Source organism: Falco biarmicus, chromosome 9 (assembly GCF_023638135.1).
Source record: "Falco biarmicus isolate bFalBia1 chromosome 9, bFalBia1.pri, whole genome shotgun sequence".
NCBI classification, from domain to species: domain Eukaryota; kingdom Metazoa; phylum Chordata; class Aves; order Falconiformes; family Falconidae; genus Falco; species Falco biarmicus.
This window is the reverse complement of record NC_079296.1, coordinates 14,064,306-14,091,579: the sequence shown is the minus strand read 5'-3', so window position 1 is coordinate 14,091,579 and position 27,274 is coordinate 14,064,306. Positions and strand designations below refer to the sequence as shown.

General features: G+C 52.7%; 1 protein-coding gene across 7 annotated transcripts; it reads left to right on the top strand.

Annotated features, from left to right (window-relative positions):
• The first annotated feature begins 152 nt into the window (after positions 1–152).
• Positions 153–27,038, top strand: SH3GLB2 (SH3 domain containing GRB2 like, endophilin B2). 7 transcript variants are annotated; one of them, XM_056351260.1, is made up of 13 exons: positions 153–499; positions 9,093–9,234; positions 9,574–9,702; positions 10,946–11,079; positions 11,556–11,648; positions 13,778–13,789; positions 15,802–15,864; positions 20,121–20,144; positions 22,851–22,940; positions 23,439–23,539; positions 24,028–24,042; positions 24,648–24,912; positions 25,584–27,038. In XM_056351260.1, the coding sequence occupies exons 1-13, from the start codon at positions 437–439 to the stop codon at positions 25,689–25,691; spliced, it is 1,239 nt and encodes a 412-aa protein (XP_056207235.1). In that variant the 5' UTR covers positions 153–436; the 3' UTR covers positions 25,692–27,038. The 7 variants fall into 7 exon arrangements, with proteins under 7 accessions (XP_056207235.1, XP_056207240.1, XP_056207241.1 ...); XM_056351262.1 differs by lacking the exon at positions 13,778–13,789 and having other exon boundaries at positions 157–499; XM_056351263.1 differs by lacking the exon at positions 24,028–24,042 and having other exon boundaries at positions 159–499.
• Positions 27,039–27,274: the final 236 nt, after the last annotated feature.

Here is a 27,274-nt window from a genome sequence, read left to right as displayed (position 1 = left end):
CTCTAGCCAATAAGAACGGCGAGCTGCCTGCCGGCGCACCAATCAGAGCGCACCCCCGGGCCTGGGTCGAGGCTGCGGCGGCAAGTGCGGCTGAGCCGCGCGGGGCAGGGGCGGGCAGGCGACGCGAGCGCCCATTCGGCGGCGGCTGACAGCTCCCCCTGGCCCCCGCCCCTTAAAGGGGCCACGCCGCCGCCCGGCCCTCCCCCGCCCCCCCTGAGCGGCTCCCGGGGGACGCTAGACCGGCAGGGCGGGCCGCCGTCGGCAGTGCCCTCCAGGCGGTCGTGCTGCCCGCCCCGCCGGCTCGGCGCGGAGAGGCCCCGCCGGTGCTGCACGGCCTTTTTAAGAGGCCGCGGCGCGGCCCGAGGAGGGCCTCGCTCGGCGCTATAAAGGGCGGGCGCGGTGACAGCGGGGGCGCGGCGGAGGTTCCGGTGCAGCCATGGACTTCAACGTGAAGAAACTGGCGTCGGACGCGGGGGTCTTCTTCTCCCGTGCCATGCAGGTGAGGCGGGTTGGGCTGCAGAGCGTCGCTCATGGCAACGGCGCCCGCCTGTGAAGAAGGGCTCGCCCTCCCCCCTCCCCCGGCCGGGCACCCCCGCTGCCCGGGGTCGCCCCTGCGGCTGCCGCCCCCCCGGCCGGGCCCCCCCTTCCCGCTGCCTTCCCCGACGGGCGGGCACGGAGCGCCCTGGGCCGCAGCCCGGGGCCGAGGCCGGAGCGGAGCCGGGCGCTTCATGCCAGCCCGAGGGGGCTGGAGCCAGCCGGGCCCGCCGGCCCGAGCCGCGGTCGCGGCGGCGGCGCTACGGAGGGGCGGCCCTGGGAGGGGTGCTGGGGCAGGGCCCCAGAGAGGCTCCCAGCCCGCGGGACGGCGGGGGGAGGACGTTGCTCGCCCAACAGCCGTTTTCCCTAAAGAAGAGCCGCTGGCGCAGGCGGGTGCAGCAGCCTGTGTCCAGCGCCATCGCGGAGCTGCTCCCGCCAGCCGGGGGCAGGGGCAGAGGTGGCCCTGCGGCGGGCCGGACACCGGGAGGGCGGCCCGCGGCCCTGCCGAGGCACTGGGCAGGCGCTGCCCAGGCTCAGCACGCCGGTCCCGGGGTTACCCCCCAGCTGGAGGCCGGGGCATGGGCGCGCAGCAGACCGGCTGCCCGTGCGGGGCGAGGCGTGTGGCGGCCGGGCCGGGAGAGGGGCAAGGCAGAGCCGGCTGGGGTCCTGCCTGAAGAGTGGAGTCCGGCTCTGGGGCTGGGCTGCTGGTTGTACCCGTCACCCGGGGGCTGGGAGCAGCGCTGTCTTGTTCCACGCCTTCTGTGCAGTGGAGTAATTCTGGCTCTTTTAGGAACTGGTCTGCCGTAAACAGTTATCACCTCCTGTAACCATGCCCATGAGTCATATGTTATGAAAAAGAGATATTAACTACAGGTGCAAAATAAGGAGCAGATGGAAAGCTTAAAGATGCTGTTCTCATGCAAATGACCTTGGTAGCAGAGGAAAGGAAGAAATGCTGTAAAGAAATCTTAAGTTTAGAAGCCTTATTGTAAGAATCTGATAAGTAGTTTTTAGCTTCAAGGCGTAGGAAGGAGACAGGCATGGGAACAGTGTCTGCACGTAGTGATTTTAGAGCAAGGAGGCATTTATAAATAGTGTCTTCTGCCTGCTACACCTACTTCACATAATCTCGTATATGAACATTCATATGCCTAATTACAGTAGTAATTTTTTGAAACCAAGTGGGCACTGCTACTTGTGGACAGCATGCAGGTGTTTGTGTAAGGAAGGGAGACTGGAAGGAAATGGATCACTGAGGCTGAAAACCACTTTCCAAAGTCTAATTGCTGGGGGAGCTTGGCCTATTTGGGCTGTTCCAGTAGAGTCCTGCCGCTAGTGTGGGTGAGCACTGCCCCATCTCCATGAGAAGCCACAAATGACTGTTGAGGTCTGCTGTTGGCACTAAGGATTGGGCTTGTAGTGCTCTTTGGCACAGCAGATCTTCTAGGAGGGGAATGAGACCTGCCTAGAATAAACTCTGCTTTCTGTAGCATTGGAGATGCTTTCTTCGGCTCCAGGCATTTAGCAAAGCGATGTTTTACTGGAACTGCAGCGCTGGGAGATAAATGGACTGACCATTATGTGCTGTGGCGCTCAGACAGCGTTAGCTATTGCTGTCTGGCTGAGATGTCTGACCAACACACAAGAGCTTGACTCGGACTGGAAGAAGGGCTGTAGCATTGCTCAGTGAGGGGGAAAGGACACTGAGCACAGTCAGCATGCCACCTCTGGGGTGGCTTCCCTGAGGCTTAGGGCAGGAGCAGTCCTGGTTTGAAACCTGTCAAATACAACCTCATGTCAGTGGTGAATGAAGGCTTTCGGACTAGGCTTGACCTCTCTCATAACAACAACAAAATAACACTCAATAACCCACTGCTGCCTTTACATGGCTCTTCCTAGCTCGGCCACCAGTTAGCCGGGTGCCTACCTGAGGAGAAGCTAGACAGCTTGAAGCGCTTATTTGCTCCTGGGTGGGCAATCCTGTACCTATCTCCAGCAGGAGCAGGACAGAGGGGCTGTGACAAAAGCTTTGACGTATCTCCCCAAAGCTGTATAAGCAGCAACTATCTTACCAGGCTTGTGCATGCAGCTCCCTGACCAGGCAGTGTCCTGTGGACTTCATGGCATCTCTTATGATCTCCTTCAGAACAGCAAAGCAGGTGGTAGAAGCTGGAGTAGGAAGGTGGTGGTCAGCTCTGCTACCCTGGAAGTGGGGAACAAGCTTCCAGGCTTGGGCAGATACAAGGATATAGAGCTTTTGTAGGATTCAGCGTCTCTCTTGCAGATGCCCTGTATTGACACTTGAACTACCACCTGCAGCCATCGGGTTAGTATCCTCGGAGGGGATGCAGCACATAGCCCTTTACAGCTATGGCACCTGCAGACAGACTTCAGACAGGTCATTCCCTTCATCTTCACTGAAGAAGGCTTTTCTTTTTGATCAGCTGTACCTTCCAGTTATCAGTAAGTGGGTTTGATCCCAAACCTCTGCAGGGGAAGTTACGCTAACAGCTCCGGCTTGCCTACAGAACTGGCATCTCTCCTTCCAAAGGCAACACACTGGATGTCTCTGTTCTAGACAAGCTGCAAGCTAGGCTCTCAGAGATGTCTGGAAATAATTGTAGGTGTCTGTCTTTTGTCAGTCTTTATATGAACTGGCTCTGGGTGAAATTGCCCAAGCATAAGTACAGCTTTTGGGTGCTTATTCCATCGATAATCTCATTACTACTAGCAGCTGGAGGTTGACTTCCCCTATCTTGAAGCTCCTGAAGACAGACTCCCCCATCTCCCTGAACTCTGGTGATAAAATAGACTTTTATCTTTAACATCTTTAATAGATAGACTCTCTGCGTGCTGACCTTACTGGGATTGATACCTTGGTTGCTGGATAACTTAAAAGTCAAGAGAACACAAGGCAATTTAAAAGGATTCTGAAGGCAAGTGGTCCAGGACAGGGCATTTTTCCACTTGAAACATGCCTGTGAGTCCATGAAGGCAGTTGTGCTGGGTCCGGCTGAGATGGAGTTACTTTTTCCCACAGCAGCCCTCAGGGTGCTGTGCTTTGCACTGGTAGCTAGAATGGTGTTGATGACACCCACCAGTGTAAGGGCTGCTGCTGAACAGTGCTCACACAACATCAGGGCTGTCTCCCCAGTGTTCCCCCCTCACCAGTGGGCTGGGGGTGAGCAAGATCTTGAGAAGGGACATAGCCAGGACAGCTGACCCAAACTGATCAAAGGGATATTTCACACCATATCATGGCGTGCTTGGCAGGAAAAGCTAAGGGAAAGGATGAGAAAGGGGGAACATTCATTACTTACTATGTTTGTCTTCTGGAGCAACCCCTATGTATACTGAGGCCTGCTTCCCGGGAAGTGTGTTTTGCTTTATTAAACTGCCTTTACCTTGACCCACATGTTGAGGTTTTTCTTCATCTTATTTTCTCCTCCTATGTCCTGCTGAGGTGCAGAGTGATGGAGCAGCTTGGTGGGCATCTGGCATCCAGCCAAGGTCAACCCACCACAGCAGAAATGTTTTGTTGTTTTTTTTCCTCCTAAATGCCTTGCTCATGAGGTAGCCATTAACAGGACAGCTTGGTTTCCTTCTGTCCTCTAGCACAGTTTCACCTGGCTCACAGCCTAGCTCTCCTGGCTCCTGGTGACCAAGTACTTCAAGCATACTCTGTGTCCGGTCCAGAGCTGGTGAAATTCAGGTAGTTTTCAGATGCTGGCTGAGTGGCTATGGCTTCTTTCCTAAGAAACCCTGGCAACCCTGTGTGAGGTGGGAGGTAGATTTGCCTTAACTGATTCTGTTGTGCCTCTGGTCACCAAAAGAGCAAATATTACCATAGTCATTCTGGGCTGTTTGGAGGCTTCAGAAAACTCAACAGCCCAAATCTGCTGGCAGGTGCAGGAGGTTATTCCTGGTTTAAGGCTCCTGGCCCTGGTTTGATCTTTGTGATTTAAGGTGGAAAGTCATAAGTAATGTCCAGCTGAAAAAGCTGGGGACCTTGCAAGGGCCTGAACTCTGCCACTAGATCCTCTGCCAGGGGGCTGCAGCTGCCCTGTCAGGGCTCACCACATACAGGCCTGGGACAGCTGGAGGGGAGAGAGATGGGGAAAACCATACAAGCCTGGAAGAGATGTAAGTCAACTCGTGCTGCTTTATGCAAAACAGCTGTGGTGTTGGCATAACTCAGGGGGAGCACTGGGGTTTATTCCCCTCGCTTTTAAGGGAAGAAAGGTGCTAATGCTTTCAGCAAAGAAAACAACATGTGCTATTTTAAAGCCTAAACTTGATGGCCCTAAGTCACTAGGACTATAGGCAGAGCCTCTTCGATATTCTAGCTGCAGTGCAGAGGGACCCTTCCAGCTCAGCACTACTTGCTGACCCTCCTGACATGCCAGTAGTGTCTCTACCAACTGTCTTGAGGAAAGGGGAGTTCTTCCCACAAGCTGTGAATACAGGCAGCTGCCCTAACTGCAGTCAGGCACGGTCTTTTGGGCCTGTTGCCCAAGTGCTGCTGTCCTGGTCTGTCAGCCTGCTTGCCCACATGGGCCCTGATAATGCAGCTAGCATTCCTGCTGGCCAGCCAAGCCTCCCAAAGGAAACCCAATCTTTGGCTGAATTATTGATGCCTTGGAATGCAGCATGACTCTCTTCCTGGAGAGCGAGAGTGGCACTTGACAAAAGGCTGCCTGCATTATTAATCACCTCGTCCGCTTCCCTGCACAAAGACTGGACTGGTGCTCAGCTGGGTCAGCTGCAGGGATGCTTCCTGCAGGGCAGGATCCCCGTGGAGCCTCTCAGCACTGTGACCTGGCATGTTGGTCCCAGGATGCAAATCCTGGAATTGGTTTGGGGCTGGACTGTTGACCCAACCATCATGTTCTAGAAAACAAATAGGAGTAGTTCTGCCACAGTGGGATGGAGGAGCTTTAAGGTTCTCCCCACCATGCCCCCAGGCATTGCAATTGTGTGTGCTCTGCCTGCCCTGACTCTCTCCCAGGTGGATATGTACTAAGCCTGCAGGCCCACTTGATAAAACCAAGTAACGCTCCCATTTGCGGCAGTCTAGGGTATTTGGTGCTGCAGAAGACTGCAATACCTCTAGTCCAGGAACAGCAAAACAGAAAATATTTTTAATCTGTCTTTTTACAGTCAGGAGGCATAAGTGTATGATCAGCTTGTCTGTTCTCCTGCATCTCATGGCCTCACAGTGAAATCTTATGTCTGTTCAATGGGAAGGAAAAATAATGAAATTTCTGTAAGCACTATGAAAACAAATTCCTAGGAAAATCCTTTAGAGGGGAGTTCTGCCTGAAGTGGCTGAGTAGCCAGACTTCACAAACTGCTGTTCTTCTACCCTGCTTTTCACTGAAGACACTGACTTGGGCAGCCAGTTAAGAGGGGATCAGCAGCTGAGACCTGTTGCCACCTGAAAGCTCGGATCTCCATGTGCACCAGACAAGAAAAAGAACCAGCTCATAGGATAAGGCTATGTAACTTACCTGTAATCTCCTTCACTGGCTGTGCTTTCATGAGAAACTTCATATGATCTCACAGCAAGCTGTTCCTGCAAGAGGTGGTCCTGATCTCCGCTGCAGCTGGTGGCACATTCTCAGTAGCGCTGTGAAGTTGGGCGAGTTCTCTGATCCATCTAAAAAGTCATGTTAGAGGTCAAGTTCAGCTGGATCAGCGACTCCCCGTGCACAGACAAGGAGGTAGAAGTGTGCTGCAGAAGTGAAACCTGCAACGAGGTGGTACAAGCTGCCCTGAGGCTGTGCCTTGGTCTGGGTTCTGCAGTGCAGTAACTTCTGGGCAGGGGAATTAACTGTAAATGTAGCTCCCAGCATATGAGCCTCCCGTGCCCTTACACCCACTTCATGACGCTTGTGCCCTGCTTTCCAACACTGAAAGAAAACCTGAATGAGAGATTATTTTCTGGCCTGACCCTTCAGAGCCACAGGCTGTGACTGAGATTCCTGCCCATCCTCCCCTTCTGGCATAGCCCCCAGGCTTGCAGTGATTGTGGTGCACGGGCTCAGTCCTCTTGCAAGACAAATAGCTTTAGTGCTTGACTTGAGATAAAAACTGAGTTTCTGAGTCCTGGCTGCTCCCTGGCCAAGCGCTGTGCAAATGACCCATGTTGTTACACTGCAGTGGGTGAAGGAGGGGTTACAGAAAACGGCTGCAAAGGACAGTGATGCTTGGAGGTGCTGCTTGTGAATATAGCAAAGGACCCCAGAGCTGGGGTGGTTCAAGAGGCTGGCAGCAGCACGGTGGAGATGCTGGAGGGCTTCAGCAGTGATCTGAATGTGCAGCAATGCTACAAGAAACTGGGTTTAGGCTTGACAGCTCCAGGGCAGATGCTGGTGCAGGATGAGTCTAAACTGCAGGAAGAGGAGCTGGACCTGAAAGTGAGATGATATCTCAAAAAAGCTGTCTGGGAAAGGGGGGCGAGAGACTGTTATGCTTGCATCAAAGAGTCTTGGCTTGTTTAAGAAAGCTCTTAAACAGATGACTGAGAATTGGTGCCAAATACCTGGGAAGCCCCAGTTTGCTGCATGGCAGTGACTCAGCCCAGCCTGGCAGTGTCTGAAAACAGCCCTGGGCTTCCAACAGTGACAGAGGAAGAGAGGCTCAGCTGCTCATGCATGTCTGATGGCTGTGTGTGTCCCCCACAGACAATCATAGGCCGTAGGTACAAAGCAGTACCGACACCCTCTCACCTTGAATCCACTGTTAGCTATGTCCAGCAATAGCCAGGGGCCATGGCAAGACTGAGCCGAAACTAAGTGCCAGTAACCAGGGGCTACTGGTGCTGGGGAAGAGACTAGTGAAGCGATCCCTGGGCACACATGGCTGAGACTCCTCTGATCCCACCAGGCTGCAGGAGGGAGTGTGACTGTCCTTGAAGCTGAGTATCTGTCACCACGGACACATCTGACAAAGCAGTTCACCGGCTCTAGCTTGCAAGTTGCCCAAACCAGTTGCTGTGTAAACATACCTGCAGGGTCTGTATATCTCTGACATCTAGTAACTGTTGGTGCAGGGTGGTAACTGGACTCCTAACGGCTGTTTGCCTGCCTTGCAGGCTGGTTATGGGCTTGCTCCTTATCTCCCTCTGTTCCCAGCATTGTACTGGATGAGAATGTAGCTGGGGCTGCTGGGCAGCCACGTGAACAGAGATGCCGGAATGCCTTTCAGGACGGGCAGCAGGCACCAGACTGAGACCCCATGAAGACAGCATCTTGGCCCATCTAGAGCTGAGCTGTGGCAGAGGGGAAGGGAGAAGAGAAGGTACAAGCAGCAGATCATGCAGGGGTTGTATTTCATCCAAGAGTTTTAGCCAGGCTTTAATCTCTTGGTATCTGACTGTACCAGGTATCGTGCAGTACCTCATCCTGATAACCCAACAGTGGTACCAGGGGCCAGCAACAAGGGCTAAGAGGACAACTGCAACCTTTGTAGGACTGCATAGCTGTCTAAAGGGGTCTCTTGGCGTGATCCAACAAGATGCTTGTTCTGTCAAGAGCATGAAATTGTGCTTAAAAATAATGCTTGGTCAACTTCACTGAGAGGAACAAGTGGAAAATGGGGATGGGATGAGAGGGAATGGGCTCTTCTCTCAGAAATACCCCTAGGAAGCAATGGGGGATCTCCAGGCCATCTGACACTGCACTTACTGACTGACAAACCTTGCTTGTCAGATGTCACTGCCTAGTATGAAAACACTGAAGACTTGCATAGCCTGCTTTTCCTTGCTGCTAATTTTAAATTTAAAAGGAAAAATGGAGGGAGGAAGAGTCTGCCAGTATGAATCTGAGTGCTGAGAGAAGTCAGACACCATTGTATTTCTCTCCGTACCCTGCTTCAGAGTGTGTCCTAGAGGAATAGTCACTTGCTGGAAGCATTTTTATCTAAATCGTGAGTTTGAGCCTCCTTAAATCTCAGATGTTCGGTTCCACAGCTCACTGCCAGCCACACAGGAGGTGAGCTGGGAGGCAGTGCTCAGATGCTGTCAGTCTGATGGCTGTCAGAGGGCACTCACAGCCCTTAGGAAAACAATGTGTACATCCTCGTCTAATAAGATGAGAGGAAAGCCTGGCTTGTGCAGTGGTAGTGGTCTTCCTGATCCTGTTGGGTTTGCAGGACAGAGTTGGTTAGAAAGGGGTGAAAGGAGGGTGGCACCTTTCCCTCATGTGGAGGATGTCTGTTGCTCTTCTGCATGAAGTACTGAAAGCCATGTGAACATTTAAATATTCCTCACAATTAGAGTATTTTTGTACCAGACCTTATTAAAAGTTACTCTGGAACACCTTTCAAACCTGGACTCTATTTTTAGCTCAGTGCTAGTTCCACTCTTGGGCAAAAGTTTGCCCTTTTCCATTCAAGGATGCCTGGGAACAAAGAACACCACCTTGAAGGCTTTTTAGCTCTGCTCTAAGATAAATACATGAGACTGAAGAAGCCTCAGTGCCTCTTAATAGCTCTGTAGCACACTGTAACTTTGCTTTAGTAGAACAGACCTTCTAATGACTACCTCCTTCCTGCAGTTTACTGAAGAAAAGTTGGGCCAGGCTGAGAAGACTGAATTAGATGCCCACTTTGAAAACCTTCTGGCCAGGGCAGACTGCACGAAGAACTGGACAGAGAAGATCTTGCGCCAGACTGAAGTTCTGCTACAGCCAAACCCTAGTAAGTCCAGCTTCTAATGCTTTGAGGACAAATACCACTTTGCAGCTCAGTGTTAAAAGACATGCCCTCTGGCAGACAGCCCTGTCGCATTGAGTTTGCGAGGGTTGGAAGAAATGTGTCTGCAGGGCCTGTCCTTCCTTCCCTAAGTAGCTGAGAGGTGAGTGGCTGCTGCCCTGCAGAGCCTGGCTGTGCTCCTGAGGACTGGGGAAGGGACACCTTCTCCTGGTGCCCGTGCTTCCTATCCAGTGCGTTACTCAGGACTGCATGGCATGGGCTACCCCGAATGCCAGTTCTAGGGGTGCCTCCATCCTGTAACCACCAGTGGTATCCCCATTCCAGGTGCCAGAGTAGAAGAATTTCTGTATGAGAAGCTTGACCGGAAGGTGCCTTCCCGCGTCACCAACGGGGAGCTGCTGGCGCAGTACATGACAGAAGCAGCTAATGACTTTGGGCCAGGGACACCTTATGGTAAGTCAGCCTGGCTAATTAAGAAGCCCTGGGAATCTATCCCTTCCTAAGAGAGTATCCCCACTACTGTTTTGTGTTAAGACTCCTGCAGCATGCCTCTGGAATGGGGCAGGGTGGCCAGCCCCCACTGTGGCAACCTGCCTGTTAGTGTGTCAAAGCTGATGCCAGAGAAGGGTCTTCTCTAGCACAGAAGCAAAAGCTCATCTGGAGTAGGAAGTCAGGTCTTACTCCGCAGCAAAGCATGCCCCATGCTGTGGGGAAAAAAGGGGCAGGGGTGGTCCCTGTTCCTGATACAGTCCTCAAGTCTGGCAGAGCTAGAGAAGAGAGATGTGCAGATGCAGGGTAACTAGTGGGACTGGTTACAGGACACAGAAATGATTCTGTGCTATTTCTGTGGCTTTCTAAAGTAGCCCGAACAGGGAGTTGCAGTCAATGGCTTTAGTTTTTTCCAGTTTGAGCGTATTTTTAGTCTAGTGTGCTGTCTAGTTGCATAGAGTTTCTCTAGACCCTAAACATGAGAACCATCCTTTAACTATCCCCTATAAGTGGAGGGTGGAAATCTTTCCACCAGAAAGAACAGAACAGATTTAGGAAGGTTGCTGCTTGGCTACAAGCCTCAACAGGCCCTTTCCTGACCACACAGGGCATCTTTCTGCTCTTAAATCCTAACAGTTGCCCCTTCCTGGGGTAATTTGGGGCTTCTTTAAGAAGAAGACCTGCACAGAAGCACAGCCTTAACTTCCAGCTGTCCTTGCCTCTGCCATGAGCTTTGTGGCTGCTCTCCAAATCAATAGCTGTTCAATAGCAAGCCCTGTTACAGGCAGAACAGCTGTAACTGCATCTATAGCCAGCACAGCCTCATCAACTTATTTTTTCTGCTCTGATGCTTTGTAATTTGCTGTTCTGTTGCAGTGCCTCTGTTTTAAGAGACAAAGATTGTTCTGCGCAGGCAGGTATAGCACTAAAAGGACATCAGTGAAATAAGTGCGTGAGCAGATAAGATCAAAGCTGCACTGGGAGCAGCTGAGAAGAGGCCTCGAGCTAAAAGCAGGCTGTAGTTCAGACTGAAACTGGTGTGGTGTGGGCATGGGCACCTTGCCCAGGCAGGGTACACTGTGCCTTTGTCGTGTGTGTTGTCCCCCCCCCCGCCCCCCACTGGAGCCTGGCAGCTCTGGTTGAGTTGGCTGAAGCCAACACAATGTCAGTTGGTTTCTCCTGGAGTTGAAGGCTCCTGTTATTGCAGGGAAGACCTTGATAAAAGTTGGAGAGACTCAAAGGCGCTTAGGTGCAGCAGAACGGGACTTCATCCACTCTGCTTCCATCAACTTCCTGACGCCACTGCGCAACTTTCTGGAAGGGGACTGGCGAACCATATCTGTAAGTATGGTCACAGGGAGGGGAAGCTTGTTACACCACCAGAGATGAGGGGGGTTATGGGAGAGGGAAACAGTGCTGGAAGAACTGACTCTCCCTCCCTATGAGAAAGGACTCCATACCTCTCCCCTTAAAGAATGCAAGGATAGAGGAATACCAGTGGTCAGTCTGCTCAGGGTTCCCTCTGGCAGGAAAGGATTGCTAATTGATGTGCATGAGGAAGGTGACTCCTTTCCTAACTCCTGCAGCATAGTGGGCACCACCCACTCGTAGACTGCCCTGTTCCCAGCAGGTTTAGCCTGTATCTCTGCAAGCCAGGCCAAAAACTCTTGCAAATGAGATGAACATTACAGCTGCCTCTGTCTCCCTAGCATTTTTTGCTAAGGAGATAGAATTGGTTCCTAGATGATATTTTGTCCCCTTCCCTCCCCAACAGCTCCTAAGCAGTCTGCTTTTACCCACTTTTCTGTCCCTTCCAGAAAGAGCGGAGGATCCTGCAGAACCGCCGCCTGGATCTGGACGCCTGCAAAGCCAGGTTGAAGAAAGCCAAAGCTGCCGAGGCAAAAGCAGCGGTAACTCTCTCCCTCACTCTCTTCTCTGTCCTTCTGGCCCCAGGGCTTGGCTCACATGAGCAAAAATTAGGCTGCCCCATTATGTCCTGGCTCTGGCAGGCATGGGTGGGGGAATTCCTTGTCTGGTATGCAAGGGAACTGGGAGCAAGAGCCATGCGCCTGTTCCTGAGATGTCCTCCCTTTGGGGAGTTGCTGAAACAAATAGCTCTGAGCTTCCAGAGTCTGGAAAATTCTGCATGACCTAGGCTTCTGCCTCCTGACTGATAGTGGTCACTGGATGATTTGTGCTCGTAACTGGAAGGCTGCATCTTCTGAGGACTTAAGTTTTCCCTGAGGATCTAAAAGCAAGCCAAGAGAGAGCTGAGCTGGGAGGTGCACAAGGGAGAAGCATGCTGGGGCTCTGCAGCAGTCCTGGGCTTTTCAACCAGTTAGGACTCGGTCAGCTCGGTCTTCCCCAGGCAGGAGTGCCACAGGAGCCTGTAAGGGGTGGCCAGGGTCAGACCGGCTACCAAGAGGTCCTTCCTTCAGCCTCTCTAGTTGTTTAGTTTGTGGTGCCGTCTAGTTACAGGCTAGTCTTGCCCTCTGGCTTTGGGGAAATTGCAGCAAGTCATCTAGCAAGGGTCCCAGGTCAGAGCAGTGCAGAAGGGACTGGTAAGCCAGCCAGCGTCACTGTCCGCAGGCCCAAGCAATGGGGACAAGCACTTCCAAGTGCTTGTCTGAGTCTGACAAGGCCCGTCAGCTCGTGGTGCTCCCTGGGCCTGAGTCGTCTCCTGGAGCTTGGCTCTCCCTGGGCAGAGGTGGTGTAGCAGGAGGCAGAGAGGCTGCAGCCAGGCACTGATGGGTTCCCTGGAGGGCCTTGCTGAAGCACACTGCTATCCTGTGGCACTCTGGCTGTTGGCACAAGAACTTGCCGAGTTCTGCTTCCAGCCTGGGGCCTGGAGTTTAACTAGCAAACGTGTGCAATCAGGATAGCCAGGAATCCTTGTCAGCCGGTCTCTGGGATGCACTGGGATACCAGCCTGGAAGCCCTGCCATGAGCCTGTTTTCTAGCCATCTGCTCGGCTGGGCACCTGGCCTTGCAGCTCCATGGGCAGCCAGTTCCCAGGTGGCTTCCCTCTCCTCCAGCTTTAACTGCATACGTGCCGTGTGGAGCAGCTGCGCTAAGTTCAGCAGCCCTCACCAGCAGGTCTAACAAGAGTGTTCAGGCCTGTGTGGGAAAGCCCTGAACAAAAGCAATAGCTGCCCTTTTAAAAAAAGCCTTCTCAGTCAGGTCACCCAGACCCACTGAAGGTAACTTCAGGGATCCCCGATTCCCCTCCTGAAGGGGACAGTGCGCCCTGTCTCAGTGGGAAGGGGTGCCCATCTTAAGCTGAAATCAAATCAGGAATTCAGATACCTCCTGTGCTTCCTCCCTTTCCTCCACCTTCTTTACCTTGCTTCCTACACAAAGTGATCCCAAGGCCTCTCACCTGGACACGGACCCTTGGGTGAGGGACTTTCCTGTAGCTGGAAGACAACAAGCTGGTTTCCTACTGGAACTGCAGGGCTGGGGTGCCCCAGGCAGGATGCGGAGCCAGTCCAGGCTTTCCAAAGTGTTCACCCCAAGCCATGTTTCGGCCACTCTGTTTCTTTGAAACAGAGATCACACAACAGAAGAGCAATCTCAGCTGTTGTTGAAGACATCCACCTCTTACCCAGTTTAGTTTAAAGGTGGGACCCTGGCCGCCTCACAGACTTCTAGAGGATAAGGCACAGGTGGAAGCTCCCAGCACAGCAGGGGGAGAACTGCTGCCTCTGCTCGAGGCTTGTTAGCTTGTCATGAGACCACAGTGTTCCCCTTAACATGCCTGGAGTCCTGTGTCACACCTCTCCATCCAAGCTGGCCTGAAGTATCACACCTCTCCCAGCTCACCACTCTCTTGCTGCTCTCCCCCTCTGTAGTGCGAATTTGTGTTCCCACAGCTTCTGTCTCGTGAGTGACCCTCCAAGTGTGCTGCTGCCCAGACCTGTGAGCTGCTGTTCATGTGTCTGGGCTTGTGCGTTTCCCTCAGACTCCGTGCTTTGTCCTTCCTGTTGATGCTGTTTTGTTTACTAACCTTTTTTGTTTTGTTTCTTTGTAATTTGCTCAGTGTGAGGGAGATGTGAGTATTGACTGTGCTAACAGTGCTGTGATTTTTTTCTTCAACACCTCTCATTGTCTCTTTCCCATTTTAAATGAAAATTCATCTCTCCCGTGTCCCATTGGGACTGGTCCTGGAGCATGTACTGAGCATGGTCAGGGCCGTGGCTGCCTGGGGAAAGTGCCCCACAAGGATGGGAGCATCTGTTGGCTGCCTGCAGCCCCTCTGGAGCATGCATTCTGTTCCATCAATGCTGCTTGCAAGCAGTGCTCAAGAGAGGCAGGGGCTCCTGTAAAGACCCACCCAGGCTCCTCTGGCTGCAGGCAGGAGGTCAGGCTGGGTGGCAAGCCCCTCTCCTGGAAGGGAGGCAGCCCAGAGACAATGACAGGCAGGCTGATATGGTTGTGGTGCTGTTCTGTCCTCCAGGCTCCAGGGCTCTGCTGGTTTTCCCCCATCACAAGAGTGGAAGGGGGAGGGAGGTGGGTCCCTTTTGACCACTGCTTGCAAATACAACTTCTCCACGCACAGGAGTGCAAGAGCAGCTTGCCTACTTCATCCCATGTGCTATGACCAGTCTGGGGACTCCCTGGAGATCAGGGAATGGGAGGAGATGTTTCTCTGGTTGCTCTTGATCTTTTAAAAAAAAAAAAGGCATAAGAAGCTATTTCTGTCAAATACCATATCTTTTCTCCCCAGAGGGAGGGGTCAAGCCTAGCTGCTGTGCTGGCCTCATCTCACTGGTACATTTTTGTCCCTATATTCAGGTTTGACTTGTAATAGGAATTGCTCCTCCTTATTCCTTCCTCCAGCCATCCCCAACACTCCTAGATAGTTTAAAAAAAATATCTTCTTGTTGGGACTGCTTCTTCCACACACTGGTCACTTATTCCGGCAGGCTGCTTGGGGCCCAGCAAATCGGGTCAGCACATGTAAGTAGATCTGGGTGAACTGCAAAGAGATTAACCTGGGAGAGAAAACGCGGGCCCTGAGAGGATTAGCAACAAGGCTGGGTTACAGCGGGATTGTGTGCCAGCCTTGCACACCAACCCACTGCGCCATAAAGGCTGGCCAGGAAGATACCCTGAACCATCGCACCAGTGTGCCGGTCCTGATGTCAGCTAGCTCACTGGCTTATTTTGGGTGATGCTACAGCCAAAGGCTGGCCTGGGAGGAGGCCCAGCCTTAGCTTAGCTGAATAGAGACACCTTGTTACATGATGGTTAGTGAGCCCACACCTGGGGGTGGCGGGGACTGGATCCCTTGCACTCCCAATGATGAAAGACCTCTGGAGTGCTTAAGTCTTCCTGCCGCAGGGCAGAGGTTTAGCTATAGAGAAGGTGGCTTTTCTGACCTCTGGGATGAAAACTCATACGCTGTCTTTGGCAACAGCAAGGCTTTGGGCTAGAGCTAAGCTGTGCCCCTTGCCGAAAAGAGCAGATCTGAGTCTGTTAGGAGGAAATGTGCCCAGATGCTTGGTGAGAGTAAGAACAAGCAGATTTGGTTTTTTTAAAAGGCACTGTGGAAAGGATGCTCTGATGCCAGTAAACATGCCACTTTAAGGACAAGACCCTGTACAGGGACATTTCTAGGACTATAGGCAGGAAGCAAGGGGAAAGAAGGTCCTGCCCACTGGACTGAGCCAACATGACACGAGCAACCTGCTGGCTACAAGGGAACGGGAAATCCCTTTGAGATTGTGCTGTCTCATCTTCGCTCCAGCTGGCCACTGTATGAGCAGATAGCTGTAAGTACAGGCAGAGTTTCTAACAGTAATGCTGTTGGAGTATCGGGTGTGACTGCCTGAGCCAGTCCACCTCCTCTTGCACAAGCCTAGCTTCTACCTGGAGACAGCTTCAGCTTCCACGCACCACTGCCCAGACTGCTGGGAGACCTCCCTCCTGCCATCCCAGAAGAATTTGCTTCCAGCACAGATGGGGGAAAAAAACACTAGTCCCTTCTTCCATCCTTTGCCCAACTGACTCCTATCGACTCTTCTGCATGACTTGTACATGAAACTCTATTCCCCCCACTAGGCTGTGCCTGACTTTCAGGAGACTAGACCTCGTAATTACGTTCTCTCCGCCAGCGCATCAGCGGTAAGATTGCCTCCTCCTAGATGTTGCCTCTCCAATCTCTTTCTGCCCCTCTCTCCACCTGACTTAAACTCAGACCTAGTGCTCTGCTGTTTTCAACATTTTAATGTGACATGGGCTGCCCAGGGTTCCTCTGACTCAACCTTAAGGATACAAATCACCCCCTGCAGGGGTGCATGGTCAGAGTCTGGCTCTTTGGCTGCTTGGTTTGCCTTCCAGTTTCCCTGCCAATCCTTTTCCACATTTCTAGTGGGAATCTTCTGACTGGGTTTTTTGTTGCCAGCGGAGCAATTGAAAGGAAAAACCGTCAAAGGTTAGCCTTTCTGGGTGCTTCCAGCTGTACACTGGCAATGTCACACACATGACTGCCTGATCAGTACTGTGGTGTCAGAGCTCAGAGGCTTTGTAGCTGGACAAGAGAAGCAAAGGTGGAGGAATCTCTCTGCCACCCATGCTGACAGTGCAGGCTTGCCTATTCTGCACATAGAGAACTTTTTTTTTTCCTTTCATCTTGGGGCCTGTCTGTTGGTGGCTGTTATGCAGTCAGATGCACTGGGACTGGATGAATTGCCCAATGCATCTCCACTGTGTTGCACTGAGTGGCCGTGGTCAAGCAATTGGCTTTCATGCTGTGTTCATGGCTCCCCATTGTGCAATGTCACATTTCTTGTTAAAATGTTGAAAACTGATCATCTTGCTTCCTGAGTAGCGTTCAGAACAACACTGATGCCTGTTAATAGAAATATCTGAGAGTGGAAGGGCTGGAGAGTGGGATCTGTAGACATGAAAAAGGACAGCCCAGCCTTCTAGCAAACAAAACATCATGGAAACAAGGTGGATTTGGTTAATGGGAAACCCATCCCATTTGGAGAAAGAGGTATGTCTGAGCTGGGAGCATCAGTGTTAGTTCCCAGGGGGATCTGTCCTGACCTTCTTGGAGAGTGATGCTGGGATCAGAAATGGCTTTGCACAGTAGCTAGAAAACTATTTCCATAGGTAACAGGCCTGGCCATGAGACTGCTTGGGAAGAAGCTGATACTGGTGATGCTGCAGCAATTGCTCAATTTCCAGCTCTCCTACTGCAGCATCTAGCAGCAAGTCTGAGGCTCTGTCCTCTCCCTTGGAAAAGTCTTTTCCAAGGACAGCGCAATAATGGACTAAAACTGAGCTCTGGAAGAATCAGAGGAGAAAAACTGGGCTTTCCCTGCCTCTGAATAGCTCTGATTAGACCAGCGTATCCTGATGATTCCCCAAGGCTTTCTAAAGCAGACCAGAAGGTAAGCATATGCATAATATGCATCAGCATCTTGCAGAGCGTTCAGATGCTCAGTTGAGTATGTCTAGTCATCACCAAACTACAAGCTGATCTGCTTTTGCTGTATTGCAAAGCTGTTCCTGGGGAGCAGATGCCAAGTAACGTGACAGGAGAAACAGATTTGGGGGGGGGGGGGGCGGTTAGCCCACAGGTGTCTACCCTGGCACATCTTTGCCTACTTCAGTGGTCCCTCTTCAGAGCTCTGCAAGCAGTGGTGATGATATCAGACAGTTGGCACAGGGCTCTAGGAGACAGACTTGCTCCAGGGATGCAGCCAGCAGTGACCTCGATCACTTAAATCCTGTTTGATGGTTGCGCAGCAGGGCCTCCTAGCAGAAGTGCCTGTAGGAAGCCCGCTGGCCTAGCACAAGCAGTGGCCCTTGTGGCTTCTGAAACTATTTCAGAGGTTGCAATCAGCACCTGATGTGCCACCTGAAGTCCAGCTGCACTAGCAGGGGTGACTTGGACAGCAGTTCTCATCTCCAATTAGCAAAGCAGGGGCTGTGCCCAGGCTGCTCCCCAGCTCTGCACAGGCAGGACCACTTTGCAACAAGCTCTCTAATCCCAGCACTCATCCCAAGGGGTCAGGCGCTGCAGCAGGTAGGAGCTCTTCATACTCTTGCTCTGCTTTTCTTCCAGGCCAGAGTCCTTGTGCTACTTTAGTCTTAGCGCGTCCTGGCAGGACAGAGCAGTGGTTGCTGCTTGCTTTGCTGTCAAGCTCCGCTCCTTTCTGGAGGGAGGGATTGCTTATGCCCAGGTAACAACTTCATCTTATAGGTGAGCAAACAGGTCAGCTCTCTCCTGGACCATATGTCCTCAGCAGGGCTCTGATCTGGATTCTAAATTCACGTTGGTTTCTTGAGAGGTGGATAATGTGGTGCTTTTATTTTTTCCCCTTCCATAACAGGAGGGCTTGGATAGAATTAGATCTACCTGGGGACAAGCACTTCCCTCATTTTGTATGACCTGGAGGCCGAGGAGCCACTTCTCCTCTCTCCCACACTGACCTTTTGTTTTTGTGTAAGAATGTGTACATGGGCCGCCTAAGCCTAAATATCCCTTTCTCGCAGACCCTGCCCCTGCCACGCACTGTACTCCTGGGAATGATTCTAAGAAAAACACACTGAGTGCCTTAAAGAGGGTTCCTCTGGCTTGAGCCGGGGTCAAAGACAACGGGGCAGATCTGGGCCTTTTCTGCCCCCTGAGGCACCCAAAATGCTTCTGGCTGGAGCAGCAGGTGTGGGCAAAGCTGACAGCGCCTGAGCACTGTGCGGTCGGAGCTGGGGACCGCACAGCAATGCCAGCAGGAGAGGAGCGAACCTGGCTACAAGTTCATGGGTACCGCGGTGATTACACGGGCCTGAAGCTCCCCTTGCCCCCGGAGCCCTGCTCCAACCCCTGGGGCGTGGGGCCTCGTGGGGCAGCAGCTCAGGCTGGAGCCCGCAAGGAGCCACCTGCCTTCCCGAGCGGGAGCTCCCGGGCCAGGCCGGCGCTGGCATTCCCATGCATGGCCGAAGCTGCCCGGCCTCGTTTGAACCAGTTCCCCGTGTGTGGTAACAAAACACCCGCCTAAAGGTCAGAAAGCAGCGGGCCTTGGCACGCCACATAGGGGTGGCCTGTGAGCAGCAGGGAGCCAGCTACACCAACGCCACCCGAGTAGGAAGAGATGCCGGCCAGGCTACGAACGGTGAGCAGGAGCTGAGCTACGGGAGCTGGAGCAGGCAGGGAGCCAAGGAGCCTGGCGTGTCCACCCCTGCCCCAGCCCCCCACCAGTGCAGCAGCTCCTGCAGGTGCTCCCTGTATTGGCTGGTGAAGCTGTCTCTGCACCTGGGGTACCGCCGCCCACGCGAGGGCAGGTGCCGGTGAGCAAACCTCAACAAGGTTCAGCTGGCAGCGCCGGGGTCTCGGCACAGCATGTTCTCCCTCTGACACCAGGGCCTCCAGCGCCGGGCTCCTGGCGCCTGCAGTGCAAATTCAGCAGTGCTATGGTGAACTCCCCTGATCTGCAGAGGTGCCATCCAAGGGGGAAGCTGAGGCCCTTGGAGGCATCTCCTCTGGTCCCACTGGTGTGCGGTGTTGCTGGCAGGCTGCTGAGCTCCCTGTTCACCCAGGGTGATTTCATGTCAGGGCTGAGGGAGCAGTTGTTTGCTGAGGAAAGGCCAAGCCAAGGACCTCTGGGAAGGATCAATGTGTTTTTCTACCTCTTCTCTCCCTTTCCTGTTGCTGTGTGTGACATTGTTGTCAATTGTTTCATGTCCTGGAGCCAGATCCCAGCGAGCAGCTGGCAGTGTCATGCTGCCCTGAATGTGCCCCATAGCTGAGGAGAGTAGGAAGGAGTAGCGTGATGTTTTGCCTGGCTCAAAGGCAGCATCCAGCCATTGCTTCCTCCTTGCCATAGCTAAACATGCCTAGTAGTAGCACAGACCGGCTGGATGATGGAGCCTTTAACCCGAGCTCCCTGGACCACCGGGTGAGGAACACTGGCATATGGCTTGAGCTCATGGCAGCTCCCAGGCCCCATGCGTTGTGGGCCCAAGCAGCTCACTTGCCTCTCTGCAACCTGAAAAGAAGGGCTGTTCTTCAACACCAGCCCCCACAGGGCTCGGCAAAGTAACTCTTGCTGTTCAGAGGACTCTGCTGCTTCATTCTTTTCTTCCTGGAGCCTACTGAAGCAGTCGCTGTAACAGCCCCGGCAGGGAGCAGAGCCGGCACGCTGCTGGCACTGGTGCCACGGACTGACACTGCCATTGTGAAACTGAGCTCAGGAGCAGGAATGAAGGGAGAGGGCATCGGTCTGGCAGCTGCTGCTGGGTGAAGGGCTAGCCTGTCCCCGGAGTTGGCCTGCTGTGTCCATGGAGCATCCTTGCCAATTGGGGTTAATGCCGAGTGCTTCTTGACGTCTCCAACACTGATCTCCTTTCCTGTTGCTCTGTGGCCCCTACAGCTTTGGAGCGACGAGGTGGAAAAAGTAAGTACTCAGCTGAAACCGTGCTCAAACCCTCTTGGCGTGCAGGTGGTGGTTGGGGCCTGGGGTGCTGTGGACCCTGCCTGTGCGCGTGCAGGGGTGGGTCAGTGCGATGTTGCTGCAGTCAGCCCCAGCCCACGTCATGCAGCTCGGTGCTTCAGCGCGACTCCGACAGTGGCATGGGAAGAGCTGGCCCCATGCTGGACCTGGTGTGAGAGGCTTCCCAGGCAAACCAGGTGTGCATTTGTATGTGATAAAAGGCAACTCTGAGAACCCTGCATGGGTGTCACGGGAGCAGAGGTGACACGCCGTGGTGTGATTCAGCTCTGCTCCTGTGGCAAAGGCCCTGCCTGCTCCGATTCTGCACGTGCCATGCATTAGCCTCTAGTAGCCCCTCGCCTGCTCGTGCCCGAGCAGGAGCTCTGAGCAGAGCAGGAGCAAGGACAGAGGGTTCCCCTGTGAGCAGCCCCAGCTGCTGGAGGGAACGGCTCTGTCAGGAGGGGCAGGGTGGGAGGTTTGGAACTGATGCTGTCTGGGTGACCTGCACTTCCCCTTCTCAGTAGATCCATGGAGGTAAAGCCCCAGATCTTTTTTATTTTCTGGGCTCCGCAAGGGGAGTATGACTTGTCCATAAAGGTGGATGAAGGGCTGCTAGCGGACTAGAGACCAGGGTGAGCTCTGTGTGGAGCTCCAGCATGGTATGGAGCTTCCAGAGACACCACCTGGGATCCCGTTGCCTTTCATACCTCAAACACCCCCAGCAGGCGTTAGCTTGAAGCCTGCGCTGCAAGGTGGTGGAATGGCATGTTCCTGCATGATAGTAACCTATTACTGCCTTACTCTAAATGCACCATCAGAGCAGACTGGCTGTTTTAGAACCCGCTCATCCTGTACTTTAAATCCTTCAGTCCCTCTCAGCTGTAAGCATGCAAGGCTCTGTTCCTCTACCTTTGGTCTGTCCTGGTTGGGAGACCAAAGTGTGTCGGTAGACTTCGAAGTTCTGTGTGTCTTGGAGAAGCACAGGACTGGAAGGGACCTCCCAGGTCACAGCCTGGTGCTGGCGCTATAGGAAGCTGCATCGTGCAGCTGCTCAGAGCTGGCAGAGGGGCCGGTGGGTGGCATCCCCAGCAGTGCCAAACGGAGCCCGTCTGTCTGTCACAAGTAGCTCTGCTACAACTGGTGTCTCCGCTCAGCTCACCGGGGCAGGAATCTCTGAATGCCTAGTCAGGCATCGCCCTGGTGTTGCCTGTCACGTTCCCCCTTCTCCTTTAAATAATCCCTTTCATACAGAGGATGCAAGAAAACAGATCAGTTGTAGCTTAAAACAGACGAATCTGATTAAAGACAGAGGGTTTCTTTGTTGCAGCGTAGCTGTACACACTACTGGTAGCGCTGTTAGCTGGTGGAAGGTGTAAGGGCCGCAGCAGCTCCTCCAGCTCGCCCTGCCAAGGCTGCGTCCCCTGTGGGTGACCCTGCTCAGGAACACCCACCGCACAGCCCCTGCGCCCAGACTGCCTGGATTGGCCCTCTGGGCTCGGTTCTGTGCCAGAATGATAAGGGCATTCCCAAAGCAGCAAAAGGAACGCTCCCTGGGACGGGTGCCATGCAGCACTGCTGCACCTGGGCAGGCAGCACTCTGGTTGCTGCACCCTTCTGGGGAAGGGACAAGGACACAGAACCTGTATGCCCAGTAAGCTGTAGCTGAGTGGACATTGCTTTTCTGTCTGACTTCTCGGTCACAGGACATCCTAAGAGGGAACTGACACATTCCACTTGACGTTAAGGAATAGTGCGCGCTGGAGAGAACAACCGTGCCTGTTTTACTGCCCCTTTCCCTCTGGCAGCAGGAAGGTAGAGCAGGTGCCAGGGCACCTGACTGCTCCAACGCTTCTGGAGCTCTTCCCTTTGCAAGGATCCGCCGGGGCATTCCAGTACTGCAAAACTGCCCTGGTGTAAATACACCGTTTGGTGGTGGGGGAGAGATGCTCTGTCTGTTTGGTAAAGAGTCTCCAGTATTGGTCTGTCTTTGAATTCCCAACGTGTGCTGCACAGCTGCCTTCTATTAACTGTTGTTTAATTTCTCTTGGCTCAAAATGAGCAACTAGCTTCAAAGGAGAGCCTTGGGTAGGAGCTGGATTGGAATGCTCGTCTCTATTGCAGAGAGATTTAGTTAGCAACAGCAATTTAGTAAATGCTCCCTGGCCTCAGCCCTTGCTCTGTGGTGGTAAAAAGGATACCAGAAGAGTTGCACTTCTGGAGAGAAATTTAGGGAGGTTGTCAACAACATTGCTGTGCCTATAGGCTTAGAAAGAGGGGGTTAAAAGGACAGGTGCTGGCATGGGACTGGCTTTCCACACAGCTCAAGATTAAAAAAGCCTCTCCATCTTCACGTTCTGGTCTTGTGCGAATGGGAGCTTCCTAGCTTGGTGCATCAGTCTTGAGCTGCCATTCCATGACCTGCAATGATCCCGTGGAGGATCAGACAGGAATCAAGTTGAAATACAGCCAGAGGCCTCTGGGATCCCAGCCCAGTGTGTCCTGTACCTGATGCTGTGTCACAGGTGCACATGGTCCCACTGAGCCAGGAGCACACTTGTCTCTGTGCCCAAGGGGGGGAAGGTGGAGGAGGTGGGTGTTGCCTGTCCCTAGAGGAAGCAGAACAGGGGTCCTTGCCTGGTGCTGTCTTGAACACCCTGTCCTGTTTCGCAGGCAGAACACGAGCTGAGGCTCACACAGACCGAGTTTGATCGACAGGCAGAGGTGACACGTCTGCTGCTGGAGGGGATCAGCAGCACACATGTGAGTCTTCCTTGGTAACTGGGTGGGCAGGGGCTACAGAGACTCCTGGCTCCTTTCAAGAAGGATGCCGAGAGGATGAGGGAGCCTCACATTGGGAGTAGAGGTGGAAAAGGTCATAAATTTGGATGCTACAGCAGCCTCCTCCCAAGACCTGGAATGCTCAAGCTAAAAACCTAATGAAGCATGTACAGGCAGTGCTACTGTGGCATCTGCAGTTCTGCAGTCCTTAAAATGCTTCCGAGCCAGCAAAAAATTACTGTTCTCTCACTAGAGCTGCAGACTGGCCACATGGGCTTGGCTAGAGCGTCAAGAAATAACCCTTGGGTCTATGCAACATTCCCAAACTTAACAAACTAGTGTTTCCACGCAAACCAGGTAACTCTTTTAAATACTGGCCTGCACAAGTCTGCTTCCCTTGGGGTAGGTAGTAGCTGCAGGAAGAGTTCCTGTGCCTGGCCACCAAGCTCGCAGACCAGCTTATGGGCCTTCTCCCTCCAGGTGAATCACCTTCGCTGTCTCCATGAGTTTGTGGAGTCTCAGACCAACTACTACGCTCAGTGTTACCAGTACATGCTGGACCTGCAAAAGCAACTGGGCAGGTGAGACAAGAGACTGCTTTTAATTCTCTGAGGGTTACTGATCTCATTACCCCCAGTCCAGGCCTCCTTCCCCATCCCACATCATAATGCTGGGTAGAAGTGTTAAGGTCCCCTCCAAGTTCTGGCAGAGCTTCTGAGCTTGCAGAGTGGCGATCCGCCCTGATGGCAGTGCATTTAGAGTGGGCTTTGCCATTGGATTCATCTGGGTTTGATACCTTCATCTCAAAGCTTGATGGCCATGAGAGCTTGAATGTTCCTCTTCTAAATGAGTTAAATCACATGGGAGACAAATTCCTGTTGCCAAGCAGCAGCCTGGGTGTGCTGGGCTGCAGCAGTAACTCACCCTGTGCTGCTGACTGCATGCCCCGCATGGGCAGGACTGTTTTGTCTGTTACCTACCACATCAGCGTGGTGGCCTGACCCAAGAGGGGCTGTTGCTTCTGCGTGATGACTGACTACTCCTGTTCTGTTCTCTTCCATGCTTGCAGCTCCAAAGGAGAAATGTAAGTAAGATGTGGCACACAACTGGCTCTAAGAGCTCTCTGCCTCAGCCAGGCTCTAGAGTCTCTGCACACTTTTTGCAAGGGCCAGAGCTGCGCTCCCTTAGTGCTGCGGCGGGTGTCTACAGACAAATGGGACTGAGCTCCGTTACCATCTGTCTGGAGAGCCCAGAAGCCTGGGAGGCTCCTGTTGTGGCATCCAGTTTAACAGCCATGACTGTCCATTTCCTGAAGAACTAGCAGACTAAAGAGGTAATACATGAGCAGGGCAAGGACGCAGCACAACAGACCCAGTAAAACAGCTGTGGAGCCAACAGCAGCACCCGCCCAGACCCCTCTCCAGTGGCACGCTGCAATCTCTGCCAGTTAGGTGCCAGTCCTGTGACAGGACACTGGAACCGTAACAGATGAGTATTACCTGTTGCGTAGTCTCGGCACTGGAGAACTGAGAACACTTCCCCACTCGAAGGGCAGCATAGGTATATTACAGCTATTAGCCAGAACTCTTGAGCATCATCTCTGCAGTGTAACTACTGAAAGGAAGAGCTCGCTCGTGGGTCCTCATACTAGATCCTTACTGACCTCTGCTTTTTTTTCTCCTGTTTAAGATTTTCAGGCACATTCATAGGCAATGCAGAATCCACATCTCCTCCCCCAGCTGCTACCTCTCCTCCAGCTGTTGCTGCTGCCACACTCCCTGCTGTGCCTACTATTCCAGTTGTGCCCACGATTGTTGGGGTGCCCAGTACCGTGGCAGAGAGCGTACTGAACCCAAATGAAGTCAAGCCTCCTGCCAGTGGGACGCGGAAGGCCAGAGTCCTCTATGACTACGAGGCAGCTGACAGCACTGAGCTGGCACTTCTTGCAGATGAGGTTGGTAGCCTGCCTTCGCTCTGAATCTCACTGTAACTGCCAAGCAGCCTCTTGTGTGCTTAGCAAGGTCTTGGTTACTTTTCCTACTCCTAAAAAACTTGTTTTACGGAACTGCTAATAGGATCTTTTTTTTGACATTAGTATCCACCGAGCTGCAGTAAGCTCGTGCTCAGGGCCTTTTGCTATTTAAGAACGTCACCCCAGTAACTCTTCTTTTCCTAATAATAGAGTGTAGCTCTACCCAGCCAACAAAATACCCCAGTATTTAATATCTTCACTGTGACCCTCCAGATATGGCTACTTATCTGAGAGCAACAGGATAAGCTGCTGGCTGAAGGCTTGGTCTACCCCTGCTGAGGAAAAAAAAGGAGAGTCAGCAAGCTGCAAACTCTCTCGTTCACTAGACTGAAATATTGTATTCAGAAGAGATGATATAGCAGTATCGTGCCACCCTGTATGCAAAAATACCTTAGGTCAATTTGGAGAATGAAAAGGCAACAGGGACATCACTGGGCAGATTTCTGTAGATCTTCTATTAAAGCTGCAGAAAGCTCTTGGGAAAGGGTGCAGATGAACTTCAGAAATTACTGTTCTTTCAATACCCATCTGACTGAACTTCCTGGCTCTGTCTGCAGAGTAAGGTCCTGTCTAATGCTGTCTTCTCTCCCCAGATGATCACTGTGTACAGCCTGCCAGGCATGGATCCAGACTGGCTCATAGGGGAAAGAGGGAACCAGAAAGGGAAAGTTCCTGTCACTTACTTGGAACTGTTAAGTTAAATGTTTCCTGGAAGAAGAATGTACACGCAGAATGCACCCCTCATCTCCTGGCACTTCTAATGCGGATTTCTTCATCTGAGACCATTGCTCTCTTCAGGGTTGACACTCCATTGCTAATATGGGAATTGTGGGAAAGAAGTGGTAAAGCTGTTACAGTAAGGTTTTGGGAAAGGGCTGAGGGCACCCAAGACTGAATTCATTAACTCCAGTGCAGCCTGCTTTGAGGTTAGTCTTGATGATGGCACAAGATTCCCCAGTTACTTTTTTCCTACCCGACCCTAGTCTCGTTTATCACAGTGGCTTTCCCAGGGTGAGCAAGCTGTATCCCTCAGCAGCTGCTCACGGAGTTTAAGTTAAATTTCCCTTGTGTCTGGTGTGGGTTAGTGCCTGTCTGCCCCTCCTGTACTCTCTCTTCTTCAGCAGCAGAATTGCCTAAGTCAAACCATCAAGCATTCCAGTGGGGAAGTGTCCCACACAAACCCTCCGACATGTCCTAGCTCTACGGAAAGGAAGGTGAATTTAAGAATTTAGAGCCTGTTAAACCCATCCACCTTGCTTACCTGTGGGAGAACAGTAACGCAAGGCTCTCCAAGAGCTGTGCTTACTATTGTGGTGCCGGATGGCTTCAATCTAGGACTGTCCTCTGAAGCTGGAAGAAAAAGTTCTTTGGGAGGACCAACCTAATAATATAGGGCCTGTATGTTGAAAATCAAACCTCAGTGCAAGGGACCATGCATCTTGCTTGCATTTCCTCTGAGAAACGGCTCTTGGACTGCAAAGAGTTTACAAGCCTTTTTAAAGCTTTGCTCCCTGTATTAATTGCTCAGGCTTTTCTTTCAGTGCGTCTGTTCCAGGCATGTTTTAGCCTGACTCAGTTTTCACCCTAGATCACAAATTTAACTAACGCTTTCCCTCCCATCTCTGCAGTGAACAGACTCGGTGCATCCTAGTACAGAAGCCCCACGTGCTGTAGCTCCAGTAACGAGCTGCTATTGGCCGCGCACATGCTAAACAGTCCAGGCAGCCCATGATGTGTGTAGTGGTTTAGCTCGAAGGGGGTGCTCGGGTGTGTCTGCCTTTTAATCCTATAATGAGCTTTTTAGCTAGAGCTCACCTGAAGGACTTATGCTGCTGTGTAACTCGCTGGATGGAAAAGAAACTTGCCTGCACCAAACTCTCTGTTCGCGCCCTTCCCCTTGGTATGTCAGAACTAACTTTGCTTGTTTATTGATCTTTTGCACTTTCCCCAACGGTATCGTGACCACTCTAATGTAACAGGGCACTGAGCACCTGTGTATGTAGGGCTCGGTTTTCAGCACTTATTTGCCAATAAACAAACTGCCTGACTTCTTGCCTCAGTGTCTTGTTTGGCTTTGGGGCTGCCCTCGCTCTCCAGCCACGTGACCGCAGGCTGCAGGGACAAGCAGTGCTGGCAGCAGGGCAAGGGGAGGCAGCTCAGGCAGGAGCTGTGCCCTTCTGCTGTCCCAGTCCTTGAAGCTGGGGGTAGAAGCAAAACAAAGCTGCTAATCCTCCCTGTCCCAGCTGATACTCTCAGCAGCCTCAAGGTTGTTCATACGTTGCAG

Bases quoted from the DNA above. Each gene is read 5' to 3' on its own strand.
- SH3GLB2 (XM_056351260.1), top strand. From the start codon at position 437: ATGGACTTCAACGTGAAGAAACTGGCGTCGGACGCGGGGGTCTTCTTC. The intron at 500-9,092 runs GTGAGGCGGGTT...TCCTTCCTGCAG, and splicing joins TCTTCTCCCGTGCCATGCAG to TTTACTGAAGAAAAGTTGGG. The intron at 11,080-11,555 runs GTAAGTATGGTC...TGTCCCTTCCAG, and splicing joins GGGACTGGCGAACCATATCT to AAAGAGCGGAGGATCCTGCA.